Below are 14806 nucleotides of genomic sequence, written 5' to 3'. Positions count from 1 at the left end.
TTGAACCTACAGATGGCAGTGGCATGCTCCTTTCTGCTTTTGTTGTTTTGCTGTTGTTCTGAGTATCAGCTGAAGGTCTTCTTTCTAATTTTATTTAGCATTAAAATTGTTTGTACAATATTGGATTTTGAAACTTTGTTGTACGCTTTTAATCTTTGGGAGGTTTTGGGTAAAAAAAAATGTTTTGGCTCAAATTTTAGTATAAGATGCATTTCTAAACTCGATTGCTCCAACACATATTGTTCCCACTTTCTTTATCTTATTAGTTTGGACGTTTTCAAAGGCTGGGGGCAGGGATATTGGTTGGATTTGGACTTTTCAGGCTAAAAGATGGAAGGAAAATTGCCTACCCACAAAAACTGTGTCAGCTACAGGGACACCATAGCATAGTAGGATAGAATCAGTCTGAACACACTGTAGAAACGTTCTGTGAAGTTCATCCAGAAAGTGTATATGTGGATTTGAGTATTGGTGCTGACTCTGTAGAAGGACAGAGTCCCGGCCGGCTAGTCCAGATACACCGCTATCATCTCAGAAATGAAGTTGTCCTCTGGTGTTTTTCTGAGGTCGATTTTCTTGCCATCGTGTAAAGCAGTATAGCTGATTCCTCTGTATGTGACCCCTATATTTACCCCCGCCAATCTTTCAAAACATCACTGAAGTACAGTTATACAACTTAATAATACAGTACCATTACTGAAATATCATCTATTCCTGCTCCACAGACTCCATCCAATAATCCAACAGGAGAAACAGTGGTTGCTAAGAAGAGGTAGACCTTTAGAGTTTTGTGAGCTTACTTGTTTCATCTGGCGAACTGTATATGTTCATCTCTCTCAGTTTGTCCCACTCTTAGGCACTCCAGACAGTACTATTATGAGTTCTTTTTCTCCTGATAAAAGAACATTCTTCCTATACTGCTGCAGTAACCTTCACTAAGGATGAACCCACTTTTGACTAGGCTTCTGTCAAGCACCACGGAAACTTAACTGTTTGAAATGCTTTGGTATTTTGAAATACCAAACTAGCATGTAAACGTTTACTTTTTCACATTTAAATCTGACAACTGCAACATTTTGTACAAAATGATGGAACAGAGAAAGTAGTGACACTGGAAATTACTATCAAAAACTGTAAATACAATGATTTGTATTAAAAATTTTACACACTGTATTGCTCTAAATCTAAATAAACTGGCCTAGCTAGGCTCCTTTTGTAATCAAACATGTAACAGGGATACTCAGAAAAGCATTGTGGCATATTGTGACACAATTCATTGTGATAACGATAAAGACAAGATATTAGTCCAACAATGGGGAAATTCTCAGTGTTACAGCAGCAAAGGGACAGCAATGAAAAAAGAGAAGTAACAAGAACAGAATTAACAAGCAGGTAATTAACTTTGTTAAGTACTTAAGGTTTTTTTTTACAGTTTGTTACTTAACTATATAGGCATTATATATTAAACCTAAACATAATTTAAGATAAAAAAATATAAACATTGTCCTGGTAACGAGGAGCGAGGTAGCGGACACATGCGCTGAGGTAAGTGATTTTATTGAGGGCAAATCCAGGGTCATGGTCAAAACAGTCCAGGGTCAAAGAGCCAATACGGAGAGATCGTGGGGCAGACATGAAATAAACTACACAGACAGAGATAGAAACAAAGCACCTCAGACCAATACATCAAACAAATACTGATACAAAAACCAGCAAAGACAAAGTGTAAACACAGGGCTTAAGTAACAAAGGGAAAATGAGGGACAGGACTGGAAAAACACTATGCTCTATAATGCTTTGTTTCAGGATGGACCCAAAAGGTGAACACTTTATCAAACCAGGGGTCAAAAAATGTAAGTTCTTCTTTGCTCTCTCTCACTTTCTCCATCTCTCTATGTCAAATATTATTATTATTATTATTATTATTATTATTATTATTATTATATTTAAAACAAATACACATGGGCTAAACCAAAACAAATGGACAGGACTGGGAGGGGCCAATCGTGACAGTCCTTCACAAAGAATAACAAAATAAGGAATTATAAATTAACAAAAAAGCTAAGATATTTACAATGTAAGGATATATTGCCTGAAATTTCAAATATGGTCATCAACTGTGGCAGCTGGAGTTCAGATGTTCTCAAGATTCCACCATCCAAATCTATGGGAAAATCATTCAAATTTAAAATGATTCCAATTTTAAAATGTATAAAAGATACAAAAATGAAGAAATAGTTCTTTCTGAAACGATTTCCGTGTTTGAACAGAGTCTGCATGTTAAACATTAAAGCTGTTCATTTTGTTAGAAAAAGGAAAGAATAATCTAGATGATAATACAGGTCTTGGATTACCTTGCAATCACTGTAATTACTCCACCTGACATAAAAACAATGAGCCGGATTCCACACAGAAGCCAGGATACAGAGGCTTCTTAAAGGTAGTTTGGAACGTGTGTAGTCGGGACAGTGTTTGAGTATCAGAAGAGACGCTGTAGAAAGACAGGACACCAGCTGGCCAGTCCAGAAACACGCCTATTCTGCCTGACCTTGAAACAGAAGCACGTATGTCTGTGTACTCTGAATTGTGACGGGCATGGTAGCCAGATGAACTGTAGCCGAGACTCCAAGACAATACATTCATGCCAAGCTGAATTGTGGCTGCCTGCCAAGCAATGTCATCTTCATCTTTCCTTAATATTTCATGATAGGTCACGCCTATTTCAGGGCTTGAATCTTTGAACTCGACCTCCCAATAACAGCGATCGGACAGACCCTCCTCACACAGCACTTGTGGAAATTCTTCAAACCTCTCTGGATGATCTGGAAAATCTTGGTTCTCGTCCACATGTGTCACTTTCCTGTTATCCTCAGATAGACAGAGTTGTTTGTGTGCTGTGTTTGGATCCAATGTGAGCCTACAGGCATCTGCAAGGGAGAAATTGTTTTATTACCCTTACATCATTTATGTCGCTCTATGTAAAATATAATAATAATAATAATAATAATAATAATACTTGACATAGAGAGATAGACAGAGAGATGGAGAAAGTGAGAGAGAGCAAAGAAGAACTTACATTTTTTGACCCCTGGTTTGATAAAGTGTTCACCTTTTGGGTCCATCCTGAAACAAAGCATTATAGAGCATAGTGTTAAAAATGTAAAAATAATTTCTCTCTGTTATTAGTAAGGAAATATACTGCACCTGATTAATGTAGAGCTATCTCAAATACACCACTAACCTTAATAAAAGTTTATAGTGTGGGTCCTCCACTCTAGCAGACAGCAGGTTCTCTCCTGACCCTCCTGGGTGATTATAGCTGAGATCCAGCTCTCTCATGTGGGAGGGGTTAGAATTCAGAGCTGTGGCTAGAAAAGAACATCCTTCCTCTGTGATCATACAACCAGATAACCTGCAGGAAATAAGCAAAAACAAAATGCCATTCATTATATACGTTTCAGTATATGTTGCCCAGTGGATCAAAACTGAGAAGATCTTTGACAAGTGTTGCAAAAGTCATTATATTTTGATCAAAAATGATGGGAAAACAAAAGTTTTTCTTCATAATGTCTCATATGATATGGTAAATCCTTTTTATTATGACCAGGGACATAAACCAACAAGTCAAACACAACATGTGGACTCTTTACTATGTGACTTTACTATGTGATATAAAATGTGACTTTGTGGTGTAAAGGGTCTAGTGCCATTTTGCCAAAAAGAGTCCTCAAAACCATAGCTTTCTGTGGTCCTGTTTTCCAACTAATTATATATATATATATATATATATATATATATATATATATATATATATATATATATATATATACACACACACACACACACACACACACACACACACACACTTCAGAATAGGAGCACAGCTTCTTAGAGTTGAACATGCTTGTTTTGTAGTCTAAAAAGCATCTGTTTCTGCTATTCAGGTCATATAACCATTCTATACAAAGGACAAAGATTGGCAGGGCTTGTATATTTAAGAAATATATTTTCTAAGCCAGGCATGGTCAACCCTGGTCCTGCAGATCTACAACTCCAATTCCAATGAAGTTGGGACGTTGTGTAAAATAAATAAAAACAGAAAACGATGATTTGCAAATCCTTTTCAACCTATATTCAGTTGAATACACTACCAAAAACAAGATATTTAATGTTCAAACAGATAAACTTTATTGTTTTTTGCAAATATTCAATCATTTTGAATTTGATGCCTGCAACACATTCCAAAGAAGTTGGGACAGGGGCATGTTTACCACTGTGCTACATCACCTTTCCTTTTAACAACACTCAATACGCGTTTGGGAACTGAGGACACTAATTGTTGAAGCTTTGTAGGTGGAATTCTTTCCCATTCTTGCTTGATGTACAACTTCAGTTGCTCAGCAGTCCGGGGTTTCCGTTGTTGTATTTTTTACACTTTATAATGCGCCCAACATTTTCAATGGGAGACAGGTCTGGACTGCAGGCAGGCCAGTCTAGTACCCGCACTCTTTTACTACGAAGCCACGCTGTTGTAACACATGCAGAATGTGGCTTGGCGTTGTCTTGCTGAAACAAGCAGGACGTTCCTGGGTGGTGTTTCTGGGTGGTGTTGATATGTGGCTTTCGCTTTGCATGGCAGAGTTTTAACTTGCACTTGTAGATGAAGCGACGAACTGTGTTCACTGACAGTGGTTTTCTGAAGTGTTCCTGAGCCCATGTGGGAATATCCGTTACAGAATGATGTGGGTTTTTAATGCAGTGCCGCCTGAGGGGTCGAAGGTCACGGGCATTCAGTGTTCGTTTTCTGCCTTGCCGCTTACTTGCAGAGATTTCTCCAGATTCTCTGAATCTTTTGATGATATTATGGACTGTAGAAGATGAAATCCCTGAATTTCTTGCAATTGCACGTTGAGAAATGTTGTTCTTAAACTGTTGGACTATTTGCTCACACAGTTGTTCACAAAGTGGTGAACCTCGCCCCGTCCTTGCTTGTGAACGACTGAGCCTTTCAGGGATGCTCCATTTTATACTCAATCATGACACTCACCTGTTTCCAGTTAACCTGTTCACCTGTGGAATGTTCCAAACATGTGTTTTTTGAGCATTCCTCAACTTTCCCAGTCTTTCGATGCCCCTGTCCCAACTGCTTTGGAACATGTTGCAGGCAGCATATTCAAAATGAGTGAATATTTGCAAAAAACAATAAAGTTTATCCTTTGGACATTAAATATCTTGTCTTTGTAGTGTATTCAATTGAATATAGGTTGAAAAGGATTTGCAAATCATCGTATTCTGTTTTTGTTTATGTTTTACACAACGTCCCAACTTCAATGGAATTGGGGTTGTAACATCCTGCAGAGTTTAGCTCCAACCATAAACTAACGCACTTGCTTCAGATAATAAAAGCATTGAGGAGGATCTATTGGATCTGAAATCTCCAGGGAGGTAGATTGCCATGACCAGGATTGGACACTCCATGTCAAAGTAAAACTCTGCACTGACCTCAGTATCTCCAGTCTACACTTTGAATCCTCCAGTCCAGCAGAGAGCAGTTTTATTCCTGCGTTCTGCAAGTCATTGTTACTCAGGTCCAGCTCTCTTAGATTTGACTCTGTGCTATTGTTAAGAAATGAGGAGAGGAACTTGCAGCTCTTCTCACTGAGGTTACACCAGCCCAGCCTAGATTGGAAACATTGCAAAACTCAGGTATAATAATCACATATGAAAGTTTCAGAAATCTATAAGGATATAATTGAAACGTAATTCAAGACACAATGTTGGCATGGATTCCTCCTAGGAAATAATATTTTTCTAGGTAGAGACAAGAGAAGATTTAAAATGACAATACGGCTGGGGCTTCTTAGTGGTGGAAATGTCTAAGTATTGACTTTATCATTCTTAGATGTCTATGAAACAGACTAGAATATTGTGATGTTAGCAGTGGAAGCTGAGCATAACTCAATTTAACCAAAGCTTAACTTGCACAATTAATAGTAATTAAAAAGTCAGAGTTAAATACATTTTTATTTGAATATTTTAAATCTCAATCAACTTATATTCCTTAGTTTATTCAACACACCCTTTGCTATCAAGAAAATGTAGGCCCACACTGAGCAGTTACTTTCATTTATCCTTAATTGAACAATATGGCATGAAGAAGAGGATGTATTTAGCATTAACAATGTATGGGCCAGTGAAAGAACCAAACTTATGAATACTTACCTCAGGATTTGTAGTTTACAGTATGAATTTCCTAGCCCGAGAAGGAGTTCATTCACTCCTGTATCTTGCAGGTCATTGTTACTGAGGTCCAGCTCTTTCAGAGAGGATGAAATTGAGCTGAGGGCAGAGACCAGTTCTGCACAGCTGTTATGGATGAAATAACATCTGGCTAACCTGAAAATGCAAATAAAGTCAATGAGAATTTCAATGATATAACTTGGCTGAGTTTAGTTTGAAAAATAACAATGACCTTAGTATTTCCAGGTTACAAAATGAGCTCTTGAGTCCATCAGAAAGCAGCTTTGCTGCTGTTTCAAGTCTGTAGTTATCACTCAGGTCCAGCTCTCTCAGGGGGCAGTTTTCTGATTGCAAAGCTGCAGATATACATTCACAGCAACTCTCAGTAAGTTCACAGCCAGCAAACCTGTAATGGCAGTGTGCAAATAGTCACAATTAGATTATGGCATGGCCTAATGCTGTGTTTACATGTTGGCGATGAGCAGTTTATGGCAAGATGGATACTCTGTTTTACATTGGAGTGACAATGGCAGTGTATTACAGTGATGATGAAGAGTTCAGATTTCCCAGCTTTTACCTTTGAGGTTGGCAGTAGAAAAAAATAGATTGCTCGTTTGGGAGCCATGGACCCCGCATATCTCCTTGTTGAAGCAGTATTACACAATAAAACTTAAAATACTACAGAACATCTTTACACTTGAAATCAACACTGCTAAATTTGCCAAAATCATTGGACAAGCACCTATTTTTGCTAGTGAGCACAATATTGTCACCATGCCAATATTTGCATAGTTGTATGCCATTATTGGTTGTTTACTACTAGAAAACAAGGAATCGTTTTTTTTTCAACACCAACATGTACACACATATGAACATTGAACTGAAGAGATAGTACATGTTAAAACTCACAAGGCTTTTCTGCAGCATCTCACAGCTGGGATCAGTCTCCTGCAAGCTGCATTTGATGTGTTGTAGTTCTTTGGATTGAGTTCATCCAGCATGTCCTCAGACATCAAGAGCATGTAGGCCAGAGCTGAACAGTTGGATGAGGAGAGATGTTTATCTGAAAGTGCCTCTGCACTCAGACGTTTCTTGATCTGGTTGTAAAGAGAGCTGTCTTTTAGTTCAACCAAGCAGAAGAAGTGATTGATGGATTTCTCAGGTGACAGATCTGGGCCCTTGTTTTGCATTTGCCGGATGTGCTGTGTTACTTTACCAATGCTCTTTTTGGTGTTCTCTGTGTGTGGCAACAGACCTGCCAGGAGGTTCTGATTAGACTCAAGTGAGATACCCAGCAGAAAACGCAGAAAAAGATCTAAATGCCCTTTCTCACTCTCTATGGCTTTGTCAATTGCCTTCTTCAGTAAGAGATCCAACTGAATGTTAGCAGGAGGTTCATCATCAAAGAAAAACTGCAAATCATCCATGCTCTTCAGGTAAGAGTAGAACACATGGAGAGCAGCAAGGAATTCTTGAAGACTCAAATGTATGAAGCAGTAAACCTTTTTCTCGTGAAGAACAGACTCCTGTTTGAAGATCTCAGCACACATTCCAGTATATTCAGAGTCTTCCGTGACATCAATACCACACTCCCTCAGGTCACTTTCGTAAAACATAATGTTTTCCTTTTTCAGCTGTTCAAATGCCAGCTTGGCTAACTTCAGGATCAGTTCTTTGTTTGATTCCATAAGTTTCGTCACGTCTCGCTCAACTTTCTTGTCATACTTCTGGTTCTTCATGTTCATCTGTATAAGTAGGAAGTGGATGTACATTTCAGTTAGTGTGCTGGGAATGTTCTCTCCTTGATTTTGGGCCAGCATGTCCTGAAGTACAGTAGCCGTGATCCAGCAGAAGACAGGAATGTGGCACATGATGTAGAGGCTTCGAGAGACCTTAATTTGGGAGATGACTTTTGAGGCTTGAGATTCATCTGGTATTCTCTTCTGGAAGTATTCTACCTTCTGATTATCAGTGAACCCTCGTACTTCTGTGAACATGCTCACATACTCTGAAGGGATTTGGTGGGCTGCTGCAGGTCGGGAGGTTATCCAGATCATTGAGGATTGAAGCAAATTTCCCTTAATGAGGTTCGTTATCAACAAATCCACAGATGCTGTCTTATGAATACTTGTCACCATCCTGCTGCTGAAATCCAACAGAAGTCGACTTTCATCAAGCCCATCAAAAATGAATGCAAGCTTGTGATTTTCATACATTTTGGCTTCTTTCACTTCTTCCAATTCGGGGTGGAATTCCAGCAACAATTCATGAAGACTGAACTCTGAATCTTTAATTAAGTTAATCTCTCGGAACGGAAGCAGGAACATGCAGTCTATGTGCTGGTTGGCCTCTCCCTCTGCCCAGTCAAGAATGAACTTATGAACGGATACAGTTTTTCCAATGCCAGCAATGCCTTTGGTCAACACTGTTTTACTGTGGTCATCATTTTTCCGTGCTAAACTGAAAATATCATTGCAGCTGATTGCTGTCTCCTGAGATTTGTGAACCCTGAATGCTTTGTCTTTCATAATTTTTAGAGTCTCATGTTCATTATTGACTTTGTTAAGTTCTCCTTCTGTGATGAAGAGCTGTGTGTACACCTTCTTTAGCTGTATTTTATTTTTTGCATCTTTCTTTCCCTCAAAAATACACTCAGTTTTCCTCTTCATACTGGCTTTGTGAGTCTCCAGGAATTTCTTCAGGATTGATTCACCTGTTTGGTACAAAGAGAAGCAATGTAATGGGTAAACAAATAATCAACCAAACATAGTTGCTTAATTTATTCAACATCAAAAAGAAATACATATTCAGGTCTGTAGGTAACAAAATAGAAGCCTGCAGTAACTGTCAAGGCAGTCCTCGCCCCAAACAACAGTGAATCTAGTGCCCAGTCACATTACAAGATGAGCTACAGCTATTTAGGATAGATTTATTTGCAGAACTGGATCACAGTTATTCTTTCTTTGCACTCTGATATCTGCTCCAGCATTTTCTACTGACATCAGCTTGATCCAGGTACCTCGTTTGGATCAATGCAATCTCAGCTGATAAAATGTGCATTGCTTTACCAAATGCATATGGGTAAGATTTCTCATGGAGACAAAGACAACGTATTTTAGACAAAACTTTGGGTTCAGTTTTAGAATCAGTATGGCAAACATGAGTGTGGTACCTGAGTGTATCTTTGCTGCATCTGCTCCTCCAGGTTCTGTGAAATGAATGGCAAGAATCAAGGTTGACAGAAAGATGACAAAAAGCAGGCAAAATCTGCACAAACCAAGTGCTGAGGATTATTGTATGACCCATTTCTATTATGAACAGCCACTACTTTAACAAATCTCCACTGAACAAAGTACGAATGAAATTGACACCTCCTATCTAGTGTCAACCAATAGTTTCGTGGATGGATCAGGCCTATCACAATCATTACATTTTAACTGATGATTAATTGTTAATTAATTAATTGTGATTAAAAATGTAATTGCCTTTTTTTGGTAATTGTGTGCAACCATTTAGCCTATTGTGGGCAAACTGGCCAATTACATACAGTATCTTGATTCCAAGTTGTCAATAGTGTAGCTCAACTCAAACAGCTCTTCTTCTTCTTTCAGCTGCTCCCTTTAGAGGTAGCCACAGCGGATCATCTGCCTCCACCTTGCCCTATCCATTGCCTCCTCTGCTTTCACACCAACCATCTCCATGTCCACCTTCACTACATCCATAAACCTTCTCTGAGGTCTACCTCTTCTCCTTCTACCCAGCAGCTCCATCTCCAACATTCTTTGCCCAATATATCCACTATTCCTCCTCAACACATGTCCAAACCATCTCAACCTGGCCTCTCTGGCTTTATCTCCAAACTGCTCCACCTTCACTGTCCCTCTGATCTGCTCATTTCTAATCTTGTCCATCCTTGTCTCTCCCAACAAAAATCTCAGCATCTTCATCTCCGCCACCTCCAGCTCAGCCTCCTGTCTTTTAGACAGAGCCACAGTCTCCAAACCATACATCATAGCAGGACGCACTACTGTCTTGTAAACCTTCCCTTTCACTCTTGCTGCTATCCTTCTGTCACACATCAGCCCTGACAGCCGTCTCCATCCACTCCATCCTGCCTGCACCCTCTTCTTCACTGCTTTTCTACACTGTCCATTGCTCTGGATGGTTGACCCAAGATATTTGAAGTCATCCACCTTTACGACCTCTACTCCTTACAGCTCAAGCTTAATTAAACAATCATTACTCACTGCTGCCCTCTAAAGGTATTACAGCATCAGGCAGAAGTTATAATATTTGCTGTTTTTGTAAGACCCATAACATGTCTCAATAAATGCATTTTTTGTTTTTATCTTAAATAAAGTATATACGCCTATCACACATTCTATTTTTTACAGTGAATACCATGATTGTGAAATCTGACAACAGTAGAAAATAACTGTGAACATATATAACTGTGAATAATTGCAAGCAGGTGATTATATAATAATGTGACAGGCCTAATATGGATTGTGTCCTATGTGTGTCCCTTTACGGATACAGCAACAATAACATACCTTTTCCAGAATTGGTGTTGAAGTTGAAAACACATTGGCCATGGATGACGTTGCTATTGAGAATAGGAGTACATACAGTGCTGCTGTTATTAGCACTCGCAACAACAGTGCAGCCATCAGGATGAACTACAGTGGGAGTTGGAGTTCTCTGTACTGAAGTAGGACACACTTCTGGATGATCTGGATGCTGATGGTTCACTGTTATAGGTGTCAGTGTCTTGTTAGCATCTGGAGAACAAAAATAAATCTTGTACTTTTTTGGAAATTATACTCCATCCATGTCACCACCTGTATTGATTACTTAGGACAAAATAAAGCCTTGTGTCACCTTTAAAGTGCTGATGGTTTGTGGGCTGCGCTCTTCTTCTCCAGAACCAAATGGACAGAACAATCACCAGACAAGCCAGCAGGAGCTCTGGGCAAACAGCTGTCACTGAGAAGAGAGAGGGAAAACACTCAGTTTCCAACTCCAGACTTTAGGGCCCCATGAACTGCATAGTTACAGTGTATCACATTCACCCCTAAGAGACTACACCCCTAGCACTGCTCCCTATGGACACCTGAGACCTAGTAACACTAACAAGCAGTTAGTGACAAGCAGTGCTCAATTTGGACATTTAGGGGTGTATGTCAGTGTTGTCCCATGAAGATATATTTAAATATCGGCAGAAATGTGAGGGGTGTGATCACTTTTGTGATACACTGTATAGTTGTATGAAAATGTCTGGTCAAATTCTACGTGTTGCTGATTTTCTAAGTGAAAATAAGTTCAAACATCAGGCAAATTTAGATATTTACTATTTACTACATGAATTTAACATATTGGGGAAAAAAATTAAACATGAAAATAAAATACATAAACAAATACACTCACCGTCCACCTTATTAGGTACACCTGTTCAATTGCTTCTTAAAACAAATAGCTAATCAGCCAATCACACGGCCACAACTCAGTGCATTTAGGCATGTAGAGGTGGTCAAGACAACTTGCTGAAGTGCAGACCGAGCATCAGAACGGGGAAGAAAGGGGATTTAAGGGACTTTGAACGTGGCGTGGTTGTTGGTGCCAGACGGGCTGGTCTGAGTATTTCAGAAACTGCTGATCTGCTGGGATTTTCACGCACATCCATCTCTAGGGTTCACAGAGAACGGTCAGAAAAAGAGGAAATATCCAGTGAGCGGTCAGTTGTGTGGACGAAAACACCTTGTTGATGTGAGAGGTCAGAGGAGAATGGGCAGACTGGTTCCAGATGATAGAAAGTTAACAGGAACTCAAATCACCAACCAGAATCTCTGAGGAACGTTTCCAACACCTTGGTGAAAGTGTGCCATGAAGAATTAAGACAGTTCTGAAAGCAAAAGGGGGTCCAACCTTTTACTAGCAAGGTGTACCTAATAAAGTGGCTGGTGAGTGTATATTAATTAATATAAGCTAATAAATAGAGATCATGCACTAGAATTTGCAGAAAAGTGCCATATTTAAGTTTGTTCTCTGTAGACGACGTGTTAACATATTTTCACTTAGAAAATCAGCAACACATGCAATTTGAGCAGAAGCGTTCAAACCTTTGCAGGCAACTTAATGGGTTGAGACTGGCGGCCTGTCCAGGGTGTATCCTGCCTTCCGCCTGATGACTGCTGGGATAGGCTCCAGCAACCCCCGCGACCCAGAAGGAGAAGCAGCTTAGAAAATGTGTGTGTGTGTGTGTGTATTGGTTAAATCTGATCAGCTGCCTGATGCTGACATTTCTTAAGGCAATTATTTTTAAATTTTTTTTTTTAAATAGTTTTCTTTTTTATATCTATAGTTTTAATCATGTTTTCACCATGTTTTAACTTTCTATTCTCCTTTATTTCTTTGAACCATCTCTCTTTTGCCAAGCACTTTGAATGACCGCAGTGTATGAAAGGCGCTATATAAGTAAACTTGCTCTGCTGATACTGACATGAATTTGAATGTGCATCCTTAGACACCGTATTTCTTTCTATCCAGGACATCATCAGTACCTGAAACTGACTCCAGGAGAGCATAATTAAGCATATTTAATTGGATTTAGTGCAGTGCACTATGTAAAATGCTGAAAAATCCTTTTACCTACATCTTATTTTTTAAATGTAGTGCTGCTGGATCCACGACCCTGAGGGAAAAGCGGCTTACAAAGTGTGTGTGTGTGTGTGTGTGTGTGTGTGTGTGTGTGTGTGTGTGTCTGTTTGCGCTACTGGGGACCCCTCAGGACATAAGATAACATGACCTACACTGTGCAACCAGAAGGTGTGGCCATATCAGTTAAAGGAAAGTTCCATAACAGCCGGAAAAAGAAACACTGAGAGGAAACCAGGCCACATTAACATTCTCTGACAAGTTTGCACAAAGGAGCAGCACAGCAGTTGATTTTAAAATGTACTTAACAGTGACTCGCAGTCTACCGATTTACTGAGTTTGAACAGCAGCGCACGCAGGCGGCTCCTTGTTTTCTTGGCATACCGTTTACATACCAAGATAACAGCATGACGCTGCAGAAGAAGCAAAAGCACAGATCATTCAGGGCACAAGCTGGAAACATTCAAAAGAAACCCCAGCTGCAGGCGGATCCACTTCATCTTCCCTCTACTACTGTTCGGAGTACTCACCGTCTGAAATCATCCTCCTGAGTGACTACATTCCAGAGTCCCAGTGAGAGTTTACAGCGTTCTGCTGCAGAACAACTTCTGAAACGTCCTCGCACTCTTCCTGAGCCTCTTAAAGACTGCTTTCACTTCACAGGCTCAGACGTCAGAGGGCGTTTTCCCACTCAGACTGTTTACTGTGGTTAAGCCGGCTGCCCTTCACCAAAACACAGTCAAAATATCTGCAGGGAGGGGGAAAAAGAAGAAATGGGACGGGGCCTTAGAAATGAAATCTTAGAAATATTCCAGTCTCTGGACTTTAAATCTGATCTATTGATCCTCTAACAGGACAGAAGCGAGTGCTGTAGGTCTGGATACTCTGACATGCAGGTCTGATCTGATGTCTTGTTTATATAAACAAGTGCATGCTGCCTGTTACAGCAGCTCCCGTTCATGTCATGAACTTTTCTTTACCTTTTTAATAGTTTATTTATTTTGATGAGGCAATTTAGGGAAGCTGTGCCCTCTCTAAACATGCGAGTAGAGAGAGTTTTGGTCTGTTTTTTCGCCGTGAAAGCGCTGCTTTCACCCACTCCCCATGTCGATGCAGCATGGCCGCTTTGTTTTTTACTGCAATTTCTCCCTGGGATCAATAAAGGACTCTGAATCTGAATGAATATAAAATACACTGTGTGTGAGAGTATGACTGCAGACGTACCTGGTCAATGTAAAGTACAGAGCAGATCATAGAAGACAACACCGTTTAGATACATCTGAAACCTTTAATACACACAACTGAACATACAATGACTGATACTAATGAATGTATTTTAAAAGTATATTTAACAAATAAATGTTTGGGCCATTTTCATGCCCCAGGTAGCAGCATATATCGGTCCATTGGCTCGATAAGGTCGGCACCCCGCTGACTGTTTGCCTACTGGTCCACTATCGGACCACCCAGATTACTGCCCTGTACACAAGAAATATCTAGTTTTCAACCTATGTGGAATTTTGTCTAATACTCTGATTAATTATCAGTGGGCTGCCAGGAAAACGCTGACCAAACGCCAGTGAACCATCAGCTTTACCATCAGCGGGCCGGCTGTGGTCCACCATCCTCTTGCTATCAGGGATACACTGCAAAATAATATCTAACAAATATCTTGGGAATACATTTTTTCCCATATGGGACAAAATAACAGCCTGTCTTGATATGAAGGCCTGCTTATTCTAGACACATTCATATCTGTCTATTGCAAGACTATAAATAAATATAATACAGTATAAAGTATTCATTTGTTCCACTAATCTGTGAGTTTGTTTTCGGTTTTGACGATGCATTTCGACGGGTTCGCCAGCAGATGTCGCCATCCATTCATTCAATTAGGTTTCAGAAAGAATTT

At 39.7% G+C, this 14806-nt stretch overlaps 1 protein-coding gene across 2 annotated transcripts; it reads right to left on the bottom strand.

The window, feature by feature from the left end:
* Nucleotides 1–792: 792 nt before the first annotated feature.
* On the bottom strand, nucleotides 793–13539 carry LOC108411406 (NACHT, LRR and PYD domains-containing protein 12-like). Of its 2 annotated transcripts, XM_037543139.1 has the most exons (12): nucleotides 13425–13539; nucleotides 11122–11226; nucleotides 10794–11021; nucleotides 9413–9448; nucleotides 7150–8953; nucleotides 6473–6646; nucleotides 6223–6396; nucleotides 5503–5679; nucleotides 3242–3412; nucleotides 3077–3123; nucleotides 2355–2927; nucleotides 793–2164 (listed from the first exon to the last, which is right to left on the bottom strand). In XM_037543139.1, exons 1-11 carry the CDS (start codon nucleotides 13435–13437, stop codon nucleotides 2371–2373), a joined length of 3486 nt encoding a protein of 1161 aa, XP_037399036.1. In that variant the 5' UTR covers nucleotides 13438–13539; the 3' UTR covers nucleotides 793–2164; nucleotides 2355–2370. The 2 variants fall into 2 exon arrangements, with proteins under 2 accessions (XP_037399036.1, XP_037399035.1); XM_037543138.1 differs by having other exon boundaries at nucleotides 793–2927.
* Nucleotides 13540–14806: the final 1267 nt, after the last annotated feature.

The sequence above is a fragment of the Pygocentrus nattereri genome, chromosome 12, assembly GCF_015220715.1.
Source record: "Pygocentrus nattereri isolate fPygNat1 chromosome 12, fPygNat1.pri, whole genome shotgun sequence".
Classification (NCBI taxonomy): Eukaryota; Metazoa; Chordata; class Actinopteri; order Characiformes; family Serrasalmidae; genus Pygocentrus; species Pygocentrus nattereri.
This window is presented reverse-complemented; position numbering and strand designations above follow the sequence as displayed.